The sequence below is a fragment of the Oncorhynchus gorbuscha genome, linkage group LG08 (assembly GCF_021184085.1).
Source record: "Oncorhynchus gorbuscha isolate QuinsamMale2020 ecotype Even-year linkage group LG08, OgorEven_v1.0, whole genome shotgun sequence".
Taxonomy (NCBI): domain Eukaryota; kingdom Metazoa; phylum Chordata; class Actinopteri; order Salmoniformes; family Salmonidae; genus Oncorhynchus; species Oncorhynchus gorbuscha.
This window is the reverse complement of record NC_060180.1, coordinates 64,609,363-64,633,107: the sequence shown is the minus strand read 5'-3', so window position 1 is coordinate 64,633,107 and position 23,745 is coordinate 64,609,363. Positions and strand designations below refer to the sequence as shown.

At 42.8% G+C, this 23,745-nt stretch overlaps 1 protein-coding gene across 1 annotated transcript in view; it reads right to left on the bottom strand.

Moving 5' to 3' along the window:
- The window catches only part of LOC124041997 (calsyntenin-2-like), a 168,142-nt gene that overhangs the window by 9,256 nt on the left and 135,141 nt on the right, over positions 1-23,745 (bottom strand). Inside the window, exons 9-13 of the mRNA XM_046360244.1 lie at positions 13,002-13,164; positions 5,848-6,014; positions 5,391-5,539; positions 619-830; positions 322-489 (exon numbers count right to left, since the gene is read on the bottom strand). Coding sequence (XP_046216200.1) covers positions 322-489; positions 619-830; positions 5,391-5,539; positions 5,848-6,014; positions 13,002-13,164 — 859 coding nt within the window. The remainder of the gene's footprint in view (positions 1-321; positions 490-618; positions 831-5,390; positions 5,540-5,847; positions 6,015-13,001; positions 13,165-23,745) is intronic.

Here is a 23,745-nt window from a genome sequence, read left to right as displayed (position 1 = left end):
CACCCATCTTATCGTGGGAAGCTTGTGGAAAACTACCCGAAACGTTTCACCTAAGTTAAACAATTTAAAGGCAATGCTACCAAATACTAATTGAGTGTATGTAAACTTCTGACCCACTGGGAATGTGATGAAATAAATAAAAGCTGAAATAATCACTGTACTATTATTCTGACATTTCACATTCTTAAAATAAAGTGGTGATCCTAACTGACCTAAAACAGGGATTTTTTTACTCTGATTAAATGTCAGGAATTGTGAAAAACTGAGTTTAAATGTATTTGGCTAATGTGTATGTAAACTTCCGACTTCAACTACACGTACCATATATGGATATTCCTGAGGTGGAGTTCGTGGCGTCCAGGTGTTTCCCCATTAGAGAGCTGTGGTGAATCTCCAGACTCTCTTGCTCCGGGTTGAGCTCCTCTCCGATCACCAGGACATCACAGTAATCCAGGTTGTGCATCGCCTCCAGAACACCAGGCCTGTAGACTAAACACATATACACAAACAAAATCAAACACAGACACGGATGCACAAACACACACTTTTACAACTTGACTACTTGGGATCACATCATGCTGATCAACATGTATCCACGGTAACCGGCCCCTCATCCACCTGCTCTGAATGGCACACCGTCACCCTTGGTTACAGTGCTGGTGATGCGCAGCTCCTTGAAGGGTGCCACGCCCATGGCTCCACGCAGGTCGGCGGCAGGCCTGACGAGTTGATCTGAACCAGCGATGGTGATCCGTGGCTCGCTGGGTGGCAGGACCATTACTAAAGCCTTAATGTCTGGGATGGAGATGCATATGTCCTCCCCGAAACACCTGAGCTCCCAGGGGGAGAAGAGAAAAGTAGTAGAAAATAGAGATAGACATTAGTGTATTGACAGATGATGCAAAAAGTGCACCTTGTTTTCCTCAGGTCACGATTGTTCAGGGCAGTTTTTGTAGATAATTGGCCCACAGATAAGGAACAAGAGGGTGAGAGAGATTAGGGGAACATAATTGCCATTTGATACTGGAATCAGAATAAATTGCATTGTGTGGCACCATTAATGAGTGCTTTCACCCAAGAGGACACAGTCTAAATACTCTTTCTGGTCCTGGTAATGAATGACTTGGCACTTTTAATTTTAATTTCAGAGATCAGAGACAGTTACTGTAAAGACAGATTGTGATAGAGGCAACTGTGAAAGTGGACATCACATTGTTTTTGCAAGTGGTCTCTGTTGGCAACAAACTCTACAGCTTTTCAGAATATTTGGGAGTGAGTGATGTGCTTTTGAGACAGATGGCTCGAACACACACATTCACATTTGTATACTAATTATCACATTTTCTCTTCAACACAATTTAACACTTTCTCAGCCAACGGTTAACATGAAAACCCCAAACAAAGAAACATTTGAATGTTATATTTCTACATTCACTGTACCTACCTCCTACACACTTGTGCCTAGGGGTAAGGGCTTAGGGGCTAGGAGTTGCTTCTGGATTTGACATTCTCTCTGACACCTTTCACAGTTACTACTGTTTAAGTAGTCCTCAGATGAAGTTTCCCCTAGTCACTGATTTAAGATCAATTTTGCACTTATCCATACTGGATTACGACTTGGGGAGGGGGAGGGTAAGCTGAACCTAGATCTGGGATCTAGATTCTAAGGATATCCTACCCAGAGCGAGGAGCTTCCCACCCAGGCCTTCTGGGGGAAACAAGCTGGCTGTCATCTAAGTTCATTACAGTTTGAGGGGGGCAGCGCAGTCTCTCAGGATTAATACAAACCCTGGCGCCTAAAGCCTCAAAATGACTCTTTTCAAGGGTCGGTGAAAAGTGCTCTTCACTAACTTACTTATTCATATATTTACTTTCCCACGCTAATTAAAAACAGTCTATTTGTTTCTATGATAACAGTGCTTCAGGCTTTACTAGCTAAACTTACTGATTGGACTGCTTTCCCATGGTACTTGCACTAAGTCTAGGCCTAAATAAAGCATGTACTTAGATGCATTGTTCTCCTTAACTAAATAACAGACTGGCTTTGAATGGGATGTGTGTGTCTGTGTATTTACATGTATTGGAATAGGAAGTGTGTGTGTTGTGTGTGTCAAATCAAAATCAAATCCAATGTATTTGTCAAAGGCGCTGAATATAACAGGTGTAGACTTTACTGTGAAAGGCTTACTGATGAGCCCTTTCTCAACAATTCAGAGTTAAAAAGTGAGACAAATGATCAATAAGGAAATAGTAACACAAAATAACAATAACGTGGTTTATATACAAGGAGTACCGGAACAAAGTCAATGTGCAGAGGTACGAGGAGTTGAAGTAATAACGTGGTTTATATACAAGGAGTACCGGAACAAAGTCAATGTGCAGAGGTACGAGGAGTTGAAGTAATATGTACATGTAGGTAAGTGTAAAAGTGACTAGGCAATCAGGATAGATAATAAATAGAGTAGCAGCAGTGTATGAAAAGTGTGTGTGTGTGTGTGTGTGTGTGTGTGTGTGTGTGTGTGTGTGTGTGTGTGTGTGTGTGTGTGTGTGTGTGTGTGTGTGTGTGTGTGTGTGTGTGTGTGTGTGTGTGTGTGTGTGTGTGTGTGTGTGTGTGTGTGGAGTCAGGTGAGTGTGCATAGAGGCAGCCAGTGCAGAGTCAGGGCCAAAATACCCCAGGGTCAATGCACACCAGTATTTCTACTTGCACATCCTCATCTGCACATCGATCACTCCAGTGTAAATTGCTAAATTGAAATTACATCGCTACTATTGGCCTATTTATTGCCTTACCTCTTTACTTCATTTGCACACACTGCATACAGATTTTTCTATTGTTTCTATTGAGTGTATGTTTGTTTAAGTGTAACTCTGTGTTGTTGTTTTTGTCGCACTGCTTTGCTTTATCTTGGCCAGGTCGCAGTTTGTATATGAGAATTTGATCTCAACTGGCCTACCTGGTTAAATAAAGGTTAAACAAATAAATTATTTAAAAAAATGTATGTATGTGTGTGTATGTGTATATCTGATTAGTTGATCTCCATAATTACCTTACAAACTGGCTTTGAATAGGAAGTGGGTGTGTGTGTGTGTGTGTGTGTGTGTGTGTGTGTGTGTGTGTGTGTGTGTGTGTGTGTGTGTGTGTGTGTGTGTGTGTGTGTGTGTGTGTGTGTGTGTGTGTGCGTGCGTGCACCTGCAATCGTGTGTGTAGATTTATCCGATGAGCAAAATTGGCTGTAACTCCACAAACAATTACCCTGAACAACATCAGTAAAATATTTGTGGGGTGTAGCACAGTCTCCACACTAAACTAGGGCCTGTCATGCCAAATAGTGTCCCTCGGCCAAATAGTGTCCTCTCTGCGTCACAATGGGATCCGGACCTCACTAAATAAATGCCATTTGACCAGAAACACTATTAAGGAGTTGCTTCCCAAACTACACCCTGTTGCCTACATATACCCTATGAGCCCTGATCACAAGTAGTGCACCATGTAGAGTATAGGGTGCAGTTTGAGACATAGCCAGGGACATATTTCTGCTGAGTGTAGGAGGAGCCGTCTCTCTCTATACAAGGCAGCGGTCTGAGTTCTGAGTTCGAATAATCCTATTACAGCTCCTGTGACAGGAGTCCACTATCCACCACAATCGTGGTTTGGCCGACCCCTCCCTCACTGTTTAACTGTGAACAGGTGTAGACACGCATACAGGGGGCACACACACACACACACACACACACACACACACACACACACACACACACACACACACACACACACACACACACACACACACACACACACACACACACACACACACACACACACACACACACACACACACACACACACACACACACACACACACTACACTCACAAACACACACAGACAGACTCACACACATACTACACTCACAAACACACACAGACAGACTCACACACATACTACACTCACACACAGACAGACAGACACACACACACACACACACATACTACACTCACACACATACACACACCTTTTTGACTTTTCTCCCAATCCTTTCTCAGCCCTGTTCTTATTTGGGCCTGTTTCATTCCTTATATCACACTATTTCTTTCTCTCCACTCATCCACTCTCACTTCCTGTCTTGCTTTGGGCCTGCATTTGTTTACCAATACATTTAATTTACTCCTATAAGACTGCACAAGTCTCTCTCTCTTCTCTTCTCTCTCTCTCTCCTGTTAGGTAATGGCATAAACACATGAGCTGTTACATATACATGCAAAACATTGCAATCATTGAAGCATTGAAAGCATTGAAATCCAATAACTTTCTTGAAATGGTGACTAGAGGAGGGGGAGAGAAAGACAGAGGGGATGAGGGAATAGAGGGAGACAGAAAGAGAGACAGAAAACGAGCCCGCCAATCACCCACCCACCCAGCCAATCAGCCAGTCAGCCACCCAATCAGCCAGCCAGTCACCCACCCACCCAGCCAGCCAGTCACCCACCCAGCCAGTCAGCCAACCAATCAGCCAGCCAGTCTTAACAGAGCTATATTTGTCTAATGATCAACTTTCCCTCTCTGAGTGCTCTCTGGCATGAGAAACCCTGACATAGCAGATTGCCTTCATGGGCCTCATTCATATCCTCATCATCAGCTGACGAGATGTTGGCCCCTGTGCCACAGCTCCATGGCAACCACGGCGCAACGGCATCCCAGCGGCCCTCTCAGCCGTGGCGTGGTGGGTTGGAATGGTGTGGTTACTGAGGGGAGATGCAAAGAGAGGGACATGCCTCTCCCCTCTAACACTCCTGATTAGCACATCAGACACAGAGAGACCACAGGCCGCGCCAGACAACAGACCCACACACAACCTGGAACGTACGCATGTACACACTAACCTTGAGAGCGTGCCACAAACACGGATACACACTGACCCGGGGACACACAGCGAGCAAAGGCAGAGACTCGGATGTACACACACCCCCACACCCACACCACACACTGACCCGAGGACATGCCTTTGAAGGACTCCACTTTCACACAGTAGACTCTCTCTTTTCTCTCACTCTCCCACCATCAAAACACTTCCCCCTCTCTTTCCCCAGAGAACCACATTTCTTTACCTCTGCTGTATTTGTTTGTGTGAAATACACAAATGAAAGCTTGATAAACACATTCTGTGAAGGGATACAAGTCTTTCTGTGTGCTTGGTGTGAATCATGTTTGTGTGTCTGTGCGCTCAAGCACCTTTGTCTGCGCTTGTAAACTGTGTGTGAGAGAGCAAGGAAAAGAGGTTGAGGAGTGTGAGCATGTGTGTGGGAGACAGATTACAGTGTGTGTGTCTGTGTGTGGGAGACAGATTACAGTGGGTGTGCATACACATACACATCTATAGGGTTCCATACTCACTGTACGGTGGTGGTGATGTGTAGCTGTCTGAGGCCTGCTGTGGGGAATTGGCGTGAGTTGATGTAGGAGACCTTGGCCATGGCTGTGTTGACACTCTCCAGGTCCTCTCCCTCCATCACCAGCACCGACTGGGCTGGGTTGAAGTGGAACTGCACACACAGAAGAACACATGAATCAACACATCGACACTAGAGGTGAAGTTCATTTACTGTAATGTCTTGAACCTCTCGATTTGTACCGGTTCTACATGGATCGCCTTAAAAATAAATACTTGACCAAAGAGTATAATCATATTGATCAGATTGATGGTGATTTTTCAGATCTCCTAACAGTACTGTTTGTAGAACACAGATGTTATGACTTATAAGGGTAAGGTGTGTTTGTAGACTTATGTCTGTTTATATGTGTTTGTATGTGTGTGTGTGTGTGTGCACCAGCGTGTCTGCAGAGCTGTCACCTTGATGTCCTTGCCCAGGCTCTCCAGTGAGTGGATATCCAGTCCTTCCTTACAGGCCTGTAGACAGGAGATTACTTTCTGGGTCTCGATCCTCCCTGGCCGGATGGTCAGCCCAGAAAGACTGCCCCGGAAGAACTGGGTGAACCGTGGTGTGGACACCTCACCACCTAGGGAGGAGAAAAGGAAGGGTGGGAGCTCAAGGTTTGTTCAGTTCAAAGCTGCATCTCAAAACGGCTTCCGAGGAGATCATGTCCTCTCCATCATCCGTTCTGATCTGAAACTACAGAGCAGGTGAAAGCAATATTGTGCCTGCCTCTATTATAATATAAGAATATGCTTTGGTAATTCTTTATCATACAGTCCTTTACGCTTTATTTACTCGGTCTAAGTTAGAAATGACACTTTAAGAAAAGAGATGAACCTACATAACTAACCTTTCAACAAGACTAACCTTTACAAATAAAGGTTTCAATAAAGGCTAACAGAGGGTGACCTTTGTTACCACATTTCCTAACCATCAGGTAAATACCAAGCCAAACAGTACTGTAAAATAAAGCCGATAGCGTGACTACGGAAATGCCAGCCAGTTTAGTTTGCCAGCTCCCATCTGCTCTCCCCACTTCTTTTTTAAAGCGACTGTCAAAACAACAAAATAAAAACATGTCCAATGTGAGGTAGATTTGGGCTCAGAGCGTCTGGGACATGAGACCTGTGAAACGCTGCCGTTGTCTTATCCAGACGAGTGTGTGCGAGTCTCCTCTTTGATCCACTGGCAGATGGAACTGGCAGTTCGCTAGTCGCTATAGTAACATGCTAACGGCCCCAGAGCCAGGTCTCGCCCCCTGCACCGGCTCCAGACTTATTGCTTCAGATTTTTTTTATTTATTATGACGCTATCAATGAACTGTTGTGGCACCGAAGGACAGATTGAGGGAGCATATTTTGGGTCATTTCAGTATCGTCCTACCAAAAGAGGATCATTTGAACACGTTCAGTGCGTAGGCCTCAGTGCTGATAGCATATGCCATTTCTGCACATCTGGCTGTATAGTATTTACACCTGCAGTGAGAAAGATAGCAATTAAGTTTAAATCAACAGTTTGACTTAGCTGTATTAGGAAAAGAGAGTAGGTTCAAGATTATGGTTAAGAAGAGGTAGGATATGACAGTTGGCCTAAGGACAACCAAAGTTTCTCTGCACTATACTTCCCTAGTAGAGACGTATAGTAATTACATGGCATACATTGCTTGTCTACTCTGCTGCAGAGCACCATTCAAAGCAATCTCCATAAATGTTTCTCCAACGAAAATGGGTAAAAAAAAATCAAATAAACTCTGTCGCTCTAGTCTCAAGTCACAAATCTCGTTTTGATTTGGGGGAGCTAAAATGATGTCTGGGGCCTTTCGTTCCGTGTGTCTCTTCATTACGTTGTTGATTGTGTGCAGGGTGGTGGGTACTTAGAAAGGCAATCCTGTTCACTAATGGTCTGCAAAGTTATCAGTTGCGGCTTAGTGAAGCTTAAAGCAGCTTCACTGGGTTGTAATAGCCAAAGAACTTGTCTTCCATTCAGACTGTCTTAATCCCTTCTACAGGGCTTTCTCACACAATCACAGATTCATGGAAAGAGAGAGGAAACAGGAGAAAAAAGAGAAAATTGCAATCAGGAGCCAGATTAAAATAAATTCAAATGACACGGAAATGCCCTTGACGTTGGACCTCGATGCCTCGAGTGGGGCTCATGTGATTTAGCATTAACCACCTCGCGGACCTGCTCCCCCCAGCAAACACATTTAAATCATAATTATTTTGAATCATAAAAGCTATGGTAAGTAGTGCTTCTTCGTTCAAATGGGATCATTAGCCCCCTCTTTTCAAGCGGCTGAAATTGACAGGCTGTGTATCCTGTTCGATGTCTCCAAGCTTGAGCCTCTTTGATTTGAAAAAGAATGACTCGATGTTAGAGGTTGTTTCGTGAGCTAATGCTAACTAGCGTTAGTGCAATGACTGGAAGTCTATGGTAACTAGGTCCACCGAGAGTAGTCTGTTTTGTTTAACCAATTTGACCAAACGTGTATTTTTCCATTTATAGACACATCCTATGTGTTAATCAAATCAACTGTAATCACTGAGCTTGTGTGATGCTTTAAGCACATTGTTTCATGATAAAATTAAGACACACAAATGACTAGAGGGAGTCTGACCGCAATTGACTTGATTGTGCCGGGCCGGGCTTAGAATTGTTGCCTGATGTCTCCTCCCTGCTGCAGCGACCACCACAGAATTTCAACAGTGTTTATCGCGCTGTTCGTGTTGCTGAAGCTGCAACGTAATTACAGCCATTTCTAACTGAAAAGTTCTGTTACCGTAATCCCCCATTTGTTTAGGAAAAACATTACATTTTCCCTCAACCCTTGCTCTCTTTATGTAACACATGTACGCATCGCATGCACATGACCAATAGAGCCTGACCTATAGCATATCATAATCACATCAATAAATAAGTTATAACCAACTCTGAACACGTGATAGCAAAATGGATGCAGAGGATGTGAGAAATAAACTTGAAACAGGGGAATGTTTGTTTACTGGTTGCTCAGGAGGTAAAGAGGTAGTCGATTTGTGGAATACATTTTACTCGTTGTGACAAAATACTGGAGATCAAGAAAAAGAAGGTAAGAAGCTCTGCGTGCATATTATGTTTGACAAACAGTTACTGTTAGATTACAATATAATTATTCTGACCGTTTGGAACAATGCAAACATAAAAATAATTATAAGCATACCAGAGAGTCTGTTGTAACGTTTATTTTTTTTAATTTTTGGAAAAGCAAAGACTATAAACAGTCACATTCGTGAATGCAATTTCCGAAACAGAACAGTTTATTTATTGTTTACTCTAATTATTCAAAGGTTGAATTGTTATTTTTATTTTTTGAATTTGACCTTTTTTTCTCCCCAATTTCGTGGTATCTGTAACGGCGTTCTTCGTTTGTCGAAAGAGAGTCGGACCGAAATGCAGCGTGGTTGTTACTCATGATCTTTAATGAAGGATCGCGATACATGAACATAACTTATACAAATACAAAAACAACAAACGGAACGTGAAACCTAATTACAGCCTATCTGGTGAAACTACACAGAGACAGGAACAATCACCCACGAAATCCAAAGCGAAACCCAGGCTACCTAAATACGGTTCCCAATCAGAGACAACGAGAATCACCTGACTCTGATTGAGAACCGCCTCAGGCAGCCAAGCCTATGCAACACCCCTACTCAGCCGTAATCCCAATAATACAAAAACCCCAATACGAACCACAACATATAAACCCATGTCACACCCTGGCCTGACCAAACATATAACGAAAACACAAAATACAATGACCAAGGCGTGACAGTATCCAATTGTTTTAGTAGCTACTATCTTGTCTCATCGCTACAATTCCCATACGGGCTCGGGAGAGACGAAGATTGAAAGTCATGTGTCCTCCAATACACAACCCAACCAGGGCGCACTGCTTCTTAACACAGCGCGCATCCAACCCGGAAGCCAGCTGCACCAATGTGTCGGAGGAAACACCGTGCACCTGGCATCCTTGGTTAGCGCGCACTGCGCCCGGCCCGCCACAGCAGTCGCTGGTGCGCGATGAGACAAGGATATCCCTACCGGCCAAACTTTCCCTAACCCGGACGACGCTAGGCCAATTGTGCGTCACCCCACGGACCTCCCGGTCGCGGCCGGTTACGACAGAGCCTGGGCGCAAACCCAGAGTCTGGCACAGCTGGCGCTGCAGTACAGCGCCCTTAACCACTGCGCCACCCGGGAGGCCATTGTTATTTCATTTTAAATAAAATGCTTGATTGCATTTGAAATTATGATTGACTTGTATGCTCTGTAATGACATTAATGAATGAATGATTGAAATCAAATCAAACTTTATTTGTCACGAGCCGAAAACAAGTGTAGACTTTACCGTGAAATGCTTACTTACAAGCTCTTAACCAACAGTGCAGTTCAAGAAGAGTTAAGAAAATATTTACCAAGTAGACTAAAATAAAAAATTAGAAGAAAAAGTAACACAATAAGAATAACAATAACGAGGATATACACAAGGGGCACCGGTACCGAGTCAGTGTGCGGGGGTTAAAGGTTAGTTGAGGTAATTTGTACATGTAGGTGGGGGTGAAGTGAATATGCATAGATAATAAACATCGAGTGTACAAAAGGGAGGGGGGTCAATGTAAATTGTCCGGTGGTGATTTTATTAATTGTTCAGCAGTCTTATGGCTTGGGGGTAGAAGCTGTTGAAGAGCCTTTTGGTCCTAGACTTGGCGCTCTGTGCGGTAGCAGAGCAGTCTATAACTTGGGTGACTGGAGTCTATGACAATTTTATGGGCTTATCTCTGACACTGCCTATTATATACAGTGCCTTGCGAAAGTATTCGGCCCCCTTGAACTTTGCGACATTTCAGGCTTCAAACATAAAGATATAAAAGTGTATTTTTTTGTGAAGAATCAACAACAAGTGGGACACAATCATGAAGTGGAACGACATTTATTGGATATTTCAAACTTTTTAAACAAATCAAAAACTGAAAAATTGGGCGTGCAAAATTATTCAGCCCCCTTAAATTAATACTTTGTAGCGCCACCTTTTGCTGCGATTACAGCTGTAAGTCGCTTGGGGTATGTCTCTATCAGTTTTGATTGAGTCCTATGATTGAGTGTAGTCTGGCCCAGGAGTGTGAATGTAGTACAGAAAGGCACTGGAGCATCTAACCGCCCTTGCTGTCTCTGCCTGGCCGGTTGCCCTCTCTACACTGGGATTCTCTGCCTCTAACCCCATTACAGGGGCTGAGTCAATGGTTTACTGGTGCTCTTCCATGGCATCCCTAGGAGGGGGTACATCACTTGAGTGGGTTGAGTCACTGACGTGATCTTCCTGTCCGGGTTGGCCTCCCCCCTTGGGTTGTGTTGTGGGGGAGATCTTTGTGGGCTATACTCGGCCTTGTCTCAGGATGGTAAGTTGGTGGTTGAAGATATCCTTCTAGTGGTGTGGGGGTTGTGCTTTGGCAAAGTGGGTGGGTATCCTGCCTGTTTGGCCCTGTCTGGGGGTATCGTCGGACGGGGCAACAGTGTCTCCCAACCCCTCCTGTCTCAGCCTTCAGTATTTATGCTGCAATAGTTTATGTGTATGGGGGCTAGTGTCAGTCTGTTATATCTGGAGTATTTCTCCCGTCTTATCCGGTGCCCTGTGTGAATTTAAGTATGCTCTCTCTAATTCTTTCTTTCTGTTTCTCAGACCTGAGCCCTAAGGCCATTCCTCCGGACTACCTGGCCTGATGACTCCTTGCAGTCCCCAGTCCACCTGGTCGTGCTGCTGCTCCAGTTTCAACTGTTCTGCATGCGGCTATGGAACTCTGACCTGTTCACCTGACGTGGTACCTGTACCAGACCTGCTGTTTTCAACTCTCTTGAGACAGCAGGAGAGGTAGAAATACTCTGAATGATCGGCTATGAAAAGCCAATTGACATTTACTCTTGAGGTGCTGACCTGTTGCACCCTCTACAACCACTGCGATTATTATTATTTGACCCTGTTGGTCATCTATGAACATTTGAACATCTTGGCCATGTTCTGTTATAATCTCCACCCGGCACAGCCAGAATAGGACTGGCCACCTCTCATAGCCTTGCTTCCTCTCTAGGTTTCTTCCTAGGTTCTGGCCTTTCTAGGGAGTTTCTGTACAGCAATTTGTGACATCAGCTGATGTAAGAAGGGCTTTATAAATACATTTGATTGATTGAACTTGAAACTCTTGACCCGCTCCTCTAAAGCCCCGTCAATGTTAATGGGGCCTGTTCAGCCTGCCTTTTCCTGTTGTCTGTAGAAATATAGGCCTAAGTAAGTTATGTTATTAAGACTTAACAGGATGCCTACAGCTTGATGGTGGTTATACAAGGCTGTTATATTAAGCTCACAAATGATAACAACATTACTTATTATTATAATGATGATCATAATAATAATAGTAATAATTACAATAAGAAGGAGATAGGAGATTATTATACATTTTATTTTTCAGACAATTTGGAACCGTGTAAACAACACTAAATAAATTATAAGTAATAACAAAGAGGCTGTTCTAACAAAAACATTGTAAAGCCTTTATTACAGCATTGCCAAGATTAAAAACTGTTTATCCGACATGTTGTGGTTACGTGAGGCTTGGTGCTCACAGAATCAGTAGGCTATCGAACAGAAGCAGGATCTGTCCTATTTCTGTAGATATACAGAATATAGATGATTTATAAAGCCAGGCATATTTAACAGTTAGGCTATTGATTATAGGCCTAATTGAGTTGGGGTTTCCTCTCTCCTCATTCATCTTAGACAATTCATTCAAAGGCTGTTTCCTCGTTTCCTACCTCCGCTGCTGCCTCCGCCACATTGTTCTCAACACCAATATGGTGGTTCATTATTATGCACATAGCAACATGGTCTAGGAAAAGGCGCCAATTCAACAGTGCTGCGGACAATGACCACTATCCAACATGGGAAAAAGCACTGTTCTTACCATAATATAACCATATACTGTACAATTAAAGTAGCACATGTCTTAGCGTGATGGTCTGTGCCATCCCCATGGCCTCCACAATGGATCAGTCCACTCAGACAGGCGCGAATCAGACAGGTGTCTTGTACACCCTGAACAATTTTTGCCACTGCCCGACTCATGAAATCTCGGTCGACCAACAGCCTATCGACCAGTCAACTAAATGGGGTCATCCCTAATGGTAACAGCTAGCATGTGCTAATGGTAGTTAGTAACCGAGATAAAGCTAGTTAGCAACTTCCTTCAAACTGCACGAAGACACCCCAATGGTAATGCTCAGGGAAATGGCTGAAACATGATATGAAACATACATAGGGCCCTTTTCAATCAAACCCAATATGCAGGGGTTTCTGGGATATTGAAAACCGCTGCATTCTTTGTGTGCTCTGTGATAGAATGTCTGAATCCAAGAGAAACTCCCTCCCCTCCCTTTATTTTACAGTACAAAATATTGTTATTCTGGTATGGTGTCCATATTAGGACAGCCTCAAGGAGTTGGAATGAACACAGGACAGTATATAAGAGTCTATAATGACCTTGCCAGCAGGCACCCACTGTCAGCTGGGTGTCGATTGATGAGGGATGGATGGGCCAATCGTCTGTCACCAGGTAGGGTTCGTAGGTCACGCCATCCACAAAGAGCGTCACGGCAGGAAACTCCACGTTGATCACGTAGTAGTGCCACTCCTTATCACAGATCTGTAAGACATAGGGACATGATGTTAGCATTGAGTTAGTGGTCCTTCTGTAGCTCAGTTGGTAGAGCATGGCGCTTGTAACGCCAGGGTAGTGGGTTCGATCCCCGGGACCACCCATACGTAGAATGTATGCACACATGACTGTAAGCCGCTTTGGATAAAAGCGTCGCTAAATGGCATATATATATATATATAGTTAAACCCACCAAAGAGTTGTGTAGATCTAGTTGGTATTTAAGCACATTGATAATCACCTTCCCACATACTCATACTGTAAAAAACAAACCCATGTGGATGATATTTCTTAAATTAACTATTTATTTATGGTTATCATAAAGCCCAAACCCAACAATGTATGTTTGGAAGTCTCCCTCCCAATCTCAGTAATGAAAAACACATTAAACTTAATTCAGATTCATCCCGCTTCTCTCTTGTTAATTTGTTCTCAGGATAATTAATGAAGTTTAACTGTAAGGAGTCGCTCATTAAGGGGACATGGATTTACGAGCGCTGAGTCAGGGGACCATCACACAACTTTTTCATTAAGCCCAAAACACTAACTTATTCCAAAACCTCCCTGGGGGAAGAACCAAAGCCTGTCAAATCCAGCCCAGCAGTCAGTCAAGCACCAGCCAATCGAAAGGAAATTGACCCAGCTCAGCTCTTATAATAATAGTGTTATGTTCCCCCCCTGGCAAGTGTCTAGTGTTGAGATACTTCCAGGGAGAAGTTGGCCTCACGCTCTGATCTTAAATCAGCTTCAAACTCCCCAACTGTGAGTTGTAACTATCAGGGGGTACACTGCGAAACTGACCTTGGATTAGACGTTTGAGGGGCAATTGCGGCGTACATGGTTGAGATCTATTGTGGAGGGAGATAGCTGTCAAATAGTAGTACTGCAGCACTGTGGATGATTGGATAGAATCCCCCACGCACAGAGCTAGAATCAGCTTTCAACTCCCAATTCAATTCCAAACTGGCTTTAGATCAGAAGTTGAGGGAAACTTCATTCTATTAAATCAACTATATGGAGGGAGATAACTGTCAAACAGTGTGTTTGTAGATGTCTCCAGAGTGCTCTGAAGGGTTTATCATTCAAGTAATGCAATCTCATGCTGCTGATTTACCAGTGAGCCTTGAACAACCTCTCTAGTCGGCGCACAAGGCAGTCAGGCATGGCTAACTCCTTCCCTGATGCCTCGCACACCCAGGAAGCCTTTCATGCTCACAAACATGAGGCATCATTTAAAATGTTGTTTTCTTTAATCAGTGTGAGTAAGACCGCATTAGGTCGCTCGCTGTCGGTAAATACGCGGCCCACGCTGTGGTAAACACTGATACGCGGCCCACGCTGTGGTAAACACTGATACGCGGCCCACGCTGTGGTAAACACTGATACGCGGCCCACGCTGTGGTAAACACTGATACGCGGCCCACGCTGTGGTAAACACTGATACGCGGCCCACGCTGTGGTAAACACTGATACGCGGCCCACGCTGTGGTAAACACTGATACGCGGCCCACGCAGTGGTAAACACTGATACGCGGCCCACGCTGTGGTAAACACTGATACGCGGCCCACGCTGTGGTAAACACTGATACGCGACCCACGCAGTGGTAAACACTGATACGCGGCCCACGCTGTGGTAAACACTGATACGCGGCCCACGCTGTGGTAAACACTGATACGCGGCCCACGCTGTGGTAAACACTGATACGCGGCCCACGCTGATACGCGGTTCATGCAGGCATAGATGTGAATATATATATACTGTATATACCAATACAAAGGCTCTTGTAGTCACCCACACATAAACATTCACATCCCTATGTGTGCACGGACGCATGCAGGCACACACACACACAGGTGTCGCTGTCACGCTGTGGAGAGTAAAATGAGACCTCCTGTAACTGACTGATGTCTCCTGGGAACAACCACTCTCAGTAGCTTCTCTCCCTTCTCTCTGACTATTCTCTCCAGGGAGATACTACGCCACTCTTCACGGCACAGACCCTCCTCTGATCCCCCTCTCTGGGTACTACCGTCTCTCTACTGGCCTTTGAATGCCTCTCTATGGGACAGGTTGACTAACTAAGCATTTTGCACCAGGTGAAACATTTTCCAGTCATAAAACACCAAACAGAAAGCTAAAGCAAAATCATGTAACAGTATTAATTTAAAATGCTCCTTGAAATGTCTTAACCATCCTCTTTGCCCTTACTGTTTACTTTTTGTTCTGGTCTCTATGGTTAATATCATCTGGGAAACACAGGTGTACTTTTTTCACCTGGAGAAAAACAGCAAATCTGTCCCTATGTGTCACAGTGGTCCTGTGTAGCTCAGTTGGTAGAGCATGGCGCTTGTAACGCCAGGGTAGTGGGTTCGATCCCCGGGACCACCCATACGTAGAATGTATGCACACATGACTGTAAGTCGCTTTGGATAAAAGCGTCTGCTAAATGGCATATATTATTATTATTATATTATATATTATTATTATATTATCTCAGAGAGGCTGGATTACATGTACTGATGGTGGTGGTTGTTATTTGAATGACTATGAGCATGTTGAATTACAGATCATACTTTTGATAACTCTATAAGCTTAAATGTCGTGTAAGTTAGACTTATGTCCACAAATGTGCCTATTATATGTCACTTGAAGTCGGAGGTTTACATACACCTTAGACAAATACATTTAAATTTAGTTTTTCACAATTTCTGACATTTAATCCTGGTAAAAATTTCCTGTCTTAGGTCAGTTAGGATCACCACTTTATTTGAAGAATGTGAAATGTCAGAATAATAATAGAGTGAATGATTTATTTTAGCTTTTATTTCTTTCATCACATTCCCAGTGGGTCCGAAGTTTACATACATTCAATTAGGATTTGGCAGCATTGCCTTTAAATTGTTTAACTTGGGTTAAACGTTTCGGGTAGCCTTCCACAAGCTTCCCACAATAAGTTGGGTAAATTTTGGCCCATTCTTATTGACAGAGCTGGTGTAACTGAGTCAGGTTTGTAGGCCTTCTTGCTCGCACACGCTTTTTCTGTTCTGCCCACACATTTTCTATAGGAGAATAGAAAGGTCAGGGCTTTGCAGAGGTGGGACCAAGTCATTGTTTTACAAGTTACAAGTCTTAGCACTCAAGTCCCAAGTCAAGTCCCAAGTCAAGACAGGCAAGTCCGAGTCAAGACTGTGAAGTATCAAGTCAAGTCTCAAGTCCTAAACTTTGAGTTTGTGTTCTTCACCAAATGTAATACCATTTCATATTTTTAATAAGAGTAATAGTCAGTATATTACATTTACGCAAATCATGAATGCTTTTAAAAATATCTATATATTTATTACTTTCCAAATAAACTGTATATTTCCATGGAAATACATGGGTAGCCATGAGAACGCTTGGGCAGGGTATCAAGTCAGGCCGAGTCAAAAGGCTCAAGTCCAAGTCGTCATGAGGCATTGGTGTTAAAGTCAAAGTCGAGTTGCAAGTCATCATATTTGTAACTTGATTCTGACTCGAGTCCAAGTCATGTGACTCGAGTCCACACCTCTGGGGCTTTGTGATGGCCACTCCAATACCTTGACTTTGTTGTCCTTAAGCCATTTTGCCACAACTTTGGAAGTATGCTTGGGGTCATTGTCCATTTGGAAGACCCATTTGCGACCAAGCTTTAACTTCCTGACTTGAGACATGTCTTGAGATTTTGAGTTATTTCAGTATAGCCACATCATTTTCCTTCCTCATGTTGCCATCTATTTTGTGAAGTGCACCTGTACCTCCTGCAGCAAAGCACCCCCACAACATGATGCTGCCACCCCCGTGCTTCACGGTTGGGATGGTTTTCTTCAGCTTCCAAGCCGCCCCCTTTTTCCTCCAAACATAACGATGGTCATTATGGCCAAACAGTTCTATTTTTGTTTCATCAGACCAGAGGACATTTCTCCCAAAAGTATGATCTTTGTCCCCATGTGCAGTTGCAAACCATAGTCTGGCTTTTTTTATGGCAGTTTTGGAGCAGTGACTTCTTCCTTGCCGGGCGGCCTTTCAGGTTTGTCGATATAGGACTCGTTTTACTGTGGATATAGATACTTTTGTACCTGTTTCCTCCAGCATCTTCACAAGGTCCTTTGCTGTTGTTCTGGGATTGATTTGCACTTTTCGCACCAAAGTATGTTAATCTCTAGGAGACAGAACACGTCTCCTTCCTGAGCGGTATGACGGCTGCGTGGTCACATGGTGTTTATACTTGCGTACTATTGTTTGTACAGATGAACATGGTACCTTCAGGCGTTTGGAAATTGCTCCCAAGGATGAACCAGATTTATGGAGGTCTACAATATTTCTGATTTATTTTTATTTTCCCATGATGTCAAGCAAAGAGGCACTGAGTTTGAAGGTAGGCCTTGAAATACATCCACAGGTACACTTTTGATTGACTCAAATGATGTCAATTAGCCTATCAGAAGCTTCTAAAGCAATGACATAATTTTCTGTAATTTTCCAAGCTGTTTAAAGGCACAGTCAACTTAGTGTATGTAAACTTCTGACCCACTGGAATTGTGATACAGTGAATTATAAGTGAAATAATCTGTCTGTAAACAATTACTTGTGTCATGCACAAAGTAGATGTCCTAACCAACTTGCCAAAACTATAATTTGTAAACAAGAAATGTGTGGAGTGGTTGAAAAATGAGTTTTAATGACTACAACCTAAGTCTATGTAAACTTCCGACTTCAACTGTAAATAGTTTATTATTGGTGAATGCCATAATCTAGTTATTTTCTAGATACTCCTCCTTATTAGCTGAAATCATATTTTTTCAAAGCCATTTTAGCTGTGGCGCTAGCCATTTGGTCCGAACCTAGCATTGAATCATGGGTATTTGTTGCGCTATCCAGACGTTTCCTCCCTCCGAGGCTCGTGTTGCTAGGCACACCCCCTGCACTTGCCCGGGCAGGACCCAGCTAAAGCCAGTTTGGGAAACTTACTAGCAAACGTATGTGCTATGAAACTAAATAAATACTGCACTCTGATATACAAAATGTATTTGCTAGATTCATGATGGTGTTAGACAAAGCAAGGAAAGTGAACTTCAAAAAGTGATGTAGTTTTATTGGGATTTTCAGCTGTTGTTGGTAAAAGTAATGAATCTGCTAGCTTCTGAAATAATTTATTCATCCTTTAAGCATCTCCTATAGCTCCTATAGCTACACGGATTGAGAACTGTCGTGGAAATCTACATAATTAGTCATGCTATCCTGTGTTTTACTGCTTAAAGAACAGTCTCTTGTTATATGCTAGTGTTTTTTCTAACCTGATACAAGCTTGTCTTTGTGTGACTTAGTCATAAGACTGGGCATACAGCTAAGATCCGTTTCGGTGCAACCGCAGCATGTGAGATATCCCGTGGGTTTACTGTCTGCAGGAAGCCAGCTGTGTGGAACCTTGTAGGAAGGAGCACATTATAGTGTGAACAGTGACAAAACGCAGTTCTACGGTTGAGCCCGCGTACTATCAACCTCGTACTATCAACCTCGTACTATCAACCTCGGGCTCTTAATCTGCACAGACAAAGTAATCACCTTTTAAACTATGGTCCGCCCGTTTCCACACATCTGCTAAACCGTCACGTAGACAAAATAAGTTGTACTTTTTCTATAAAAGCAGAGACCCGACTATGTTTGTTAAGCTTTCAACCCTGAACCATTCTTGGTGATGGTTGATTGCTTCATTTTTGCAAAGAAAGAATCTGCAGTCTCTCTTCCTATATAATTATTTCTCTGACAGAACTCAAAGCTAAGATCCTATCAAGCTATAGGACGACAACAAAGAGGGAATATTTAATCACCTCATCACTTTATGTTTGCCATCCATGCTTGACTTTAACTACAACAGAATAAGATGCCACTTTGGTTTAGCTGGTGTTATGTGACAGTGAGGTGTACACACTGTTCATTCTCCATACCTCCTTCACAACATAACTATGTCCCTAAAGCAGCGATTATGTAGCTGTTACAGAACGGTGAACGCAGAATTTTTCACCAGCTTACAGTACATGCGCCCTGTAATGAAAAACACACAAGGCATTAATCTTAGCATGACAGGAGGAGGATCAGCAAGTTAAACACACACACATAAAAACAATCTCTGACACACGCATACACACAATCAATCTCTCTGCATCTGTCTCATGCATACACACACGTAGATGCAGACAAAGACACACACACACACACACACACACACACACACACACACACACACACACACACACACACACACACACACACACACACACACACACACACACACACACACACACACACACACACACACACACACACACACACACACACACACACACACACACACACACACACACACACACACACACACACAGAGTAAATATCAACAGAGACATCTGTTTTCTCTCCACCTCTTGATTCACTTTGGTTTCACCGTTAATCTGTCTGTTGTCAGCAGATTTCATCTTGACCTTCAGATCTAACAAAAGACATGAATAAAAACCCAAGAACAGGTTGGAGTGAAAAGCGTGGTCTTCCTCGATACCTTTCAGTTCTTTTGGAGCGATGAGAGAAATGCCTTGCAGGCTACACTCTGACATTCCTGTTTTCTCTCGTCAGGCATATACAGTAGGTCTGCACTGTGTTGTGTCCCATTGACTTGCTCACTAGCCACGTAGAGGCACAAGCGTAATGTTCTTCTGAAAACAATTGCAAAATTGTGCTACGCCACTAAAGAGCGTGGACCGTAACAAAAACGACAGAACAGCGTATCTGTTCGACCCATTCAGCCAATTCTGTTTCTATGACGCACTAGCGGAAAGGGATTCTGGTCTTAAACGACCCACCCACTTCCTTTGAAAGCATTGTACGACCCTGGACTCTGACACAATAGAGGTGGGAGAAGGGGGTGAAATGAGGTGACAGCTCTCCCTCTCCTTTCTCTTCTCCCTGATAAGGAGTGTATGTTATATGTGCTCCAGTACACATCTACACATCACAGCCTTCTGAAGCATGAGATTGGCTGACTGTTGGAAGTGGGCCGATGGTGTCAAATAGAATTCTGGGGCCCCCACTGTCAAGATCTCTTCCGGGCCAGTCATAAACAATAAGGTCCTCGCGGAGAGCTGAACATGGTGTAACACTCTCTTAAGTGATTTCCTCTGGTACGAATGATTAAGCGTGTAAATAGTAGTGTAAACTACAAGACTGTCGTGTCAAATGAATAGAGAGTTTAATAGTCCATGTTTCGGTCCTGGGTTATTAATCAAATCAAAATCAAATCAAATGTATTTATATAGCCCTTCGTACATCAGCTGATATCTCAAAGTGCTGTACAGAAACCCAGCCTAAAACCCCAAACAGCAAGCAATGCAGGTGTAGAAGCACAGAATGGAATGTGATATAAAACAATGGAGTTTTGAGGCAAAATAGTTCATGTTAGGTACATCTGAATGTTATTGGATGTGAGGTGATAGTGTACATTTGAATGTTATTGGAGGTGATAGTGTACATTTGAATGTTAGTACATTTGAATGTTATTGGAGGTGATAGTGTACATTTGAATGTTATTGGAGGTGATAGTGTACATTTGAATGTTAGTACATTTGAATGTTATTGGAGGTGATAGTGTACATTTGAATGTTATTGGAGGTGATAGTGTACATTTGAATGTTATTGGAGGTGATAGTGTACATTTGAATGTTAGTACATTTGAATGTTATTGGAGGTGATAGTGTACATTTGAATGTTATTGGAGGTGATAGTGTACATTTGAATGTTATTGGAGGTGCTAGTGTACATTTGAATGTTATTGGAGGTGATAGTGTACATTTGAATGTTATTGGAGGTGATAGTGTACATTTGAATGTTATTGGAGGTGATAGTGTATATTTGAATGTTATTGGAGGTGATAGTGTACATTTGAATGTTATTGGAGGTGATAGTGTATATTTGAATGTTATTGGAGGTGATAGTGTATATTTGAATGTTATTGGAGGTGATAGTGTACATTTGAATGTTATTGGAGGTGATAGTGTACATTTGAATGTTATTGGAGGTGATAGTGTACATTTGAATGTTAGTACATTTGAATGTTATTGGAGGTGATAGTGTACATTTGAATGTTATTGGAGGTGATAGTGTATATTTGAATGTTATTGGAGGTGATAGTGTATATTTGAATGTTATTGGAGGTGATAGTGTACATTTGAATGTTATTGGAGGTGATAGTGTACATTTGAATGTTATTGGAGGTGATAGTGTACATTTGAATGTTAGTACATTTGAATGTTATTGGAGGTGATAGTGTACATTTGAATGTTATTGGAGGTGATAGTGTACATTTGAATGTTATTGGAGGTGCTAGTGTACATTTGAATGTTATTGGAGGTGATAGTGTACATTTGAATGTTATTGGAGGTGATAGTGTACATTTGAATGTTATTGGAGGTGATAGTGTACATTTTGATCTGGTGGCACTGGGTCTCAGAACACTTGAACAGGACTATACAGTACATTCAGAAAGTATTCAGACCCCTGGACCTTTTCCACATTTTGATACGTTACAGCCTTATTCTGAAATTGATTAAATGTTTTTTTTTTATCATCAATCTACACACATCACCCCATAATGACAAAGTGAAAACAGGTTTTTAGAAATTTTAGAAAAAACAGAAATATATTATTTACGTATGTATTCAGACCCTTTGGTATGAGACTCAAAATTGAGCTCAAGTGCATCCTGTTTCCATTGATCATCCTTGAGATGTTTGTACAATGTGATTGGAGTCCACCTGTGGTAAATTAAATTGATTGGACATGATTTGGAAAGGCACACACCTGTCTATATACCAAAGAATGTCTGCAGTATTAAAGGTCCCCAAGAACACAGTGGCCTCTATCCTTCCTAGATAGAAGAAGTTTGGAACCAGCAAGATTGTTTCTAGAGCTGGATGCCCGGCCTAACTGAGCAATCGGAGAAGGGCCTTGGTCAGGGAGGTGACCAAGAACCCGATGGTCACTCTGACAGAGCTCCAGAGTTCCTCTGTGGAGAAACTTTCAGAAGGACAACCATCTCTGAAGCACTCGACCAAACCAGGCCTTTAGAGCAGCCAGACGGAAGCCACTCCTCAGTAAAAGGCACATGACAGCCTGCCTGTAGTTTGCCAAAAGGCACCTAAAGGACTCTCAGAACATGAGAAACAAGATTCTCTGGTCTAATGAAACCAAGATTGAATATTTGGCCTGAATGCCAATCGTCACAGATTGAACCTGGCACCATCCCTACGGTGAAGCATGGTGGTGGCAGCATCATGCTGTGGGGATGTTTTTCAGCGGCAGGAACTGGGAGACTAATCAGAATCAAGGGAAAGATGAACGGAGCAAAGTATAGAGAGATCCTTGATGATAACCTGCTCCAGTGTGCTCAGGACCTCAGACTGGGGCAAAGGTTCACCTTCCAACAGGACAACGACCCTAAGCACACAGCCAAGACAACATAGGAGTGGCTTTGGGACAAGTCTCTGAATGTTAATATAATATATATATATATATATATGCCATTTAGCAGACGCTTTTATCCATGTTCTTGAGTGGCCCAGCCAGAACCCAATCGAAAATCTCTGGAAAGACCTGGAAATAGCTGTGCAGCGACGCTCCCCATCCAACCTGACAGAGCTTGAGAGGATCTGGAGAGAAGAATGATACAGCTGTGTCAAGCTTGTAGTGTCATACCATATAAGACTTCAGGCTGTAATCGCTGCCAAAGGTGATTCAACAATGTACTGAGTAAAAGGTCTGAATACTTATGTAAATGTGATATTTAATGTAGAATTTTCTTAGTTGCAATTTAAAAAAAAATCTGCTTTTGCTTTGTCATTTTGGGGTATTGTGTGTAGATTGATGAGGGGGGAAACTATTGAATCATTTTTAGAACAAGACTGTAACGTAACAGAATGTGGAAAGCGTCAAGGGGTCTGAATACTTTCTGAAAGTGTGGTCATATTAGTTTGTAGCCCAAACGGTTTGTACACTACAGACAACAGTTGGCACATCCACATTACCTGCTTCAGATGTTTTTGTGAGAAGACCGATTTTCAGGATACCTTATAGTTTGACAAACACCACTGTAGCTCTGCCACCTTCCACCGCATATGCAGAAGGCCGACATAGACGGATGTGTTGTATTGAGACGCAGCCCCAGATATCTGGAGCGGAAATTGACAGATTTTGATGGGGATTATTTTATAATGTTATTTAGATTGACTCTTAAGGATTTAAATGATTCAGGGAGTGTTTCTCTTTTAGCCCCACGGCACGCTAGCCTTCTTTAGATGCACACACACACCCACCAGCTGAACATTGCATTAAAACATAGCATTATCCAGAGAGGGATGGGATCAGCCCTCCAGCCTTCTCTGAGTCCACTGACTATCTACAATTACCAACATAAGGGAGCTGAGTCTGTTGGGTGGAGCTGTCATGGGAAGCATGTTACACTGTCATTTAAAGGAGTAGGATCAAGATCTGTGTAGACTAGAGAGAAG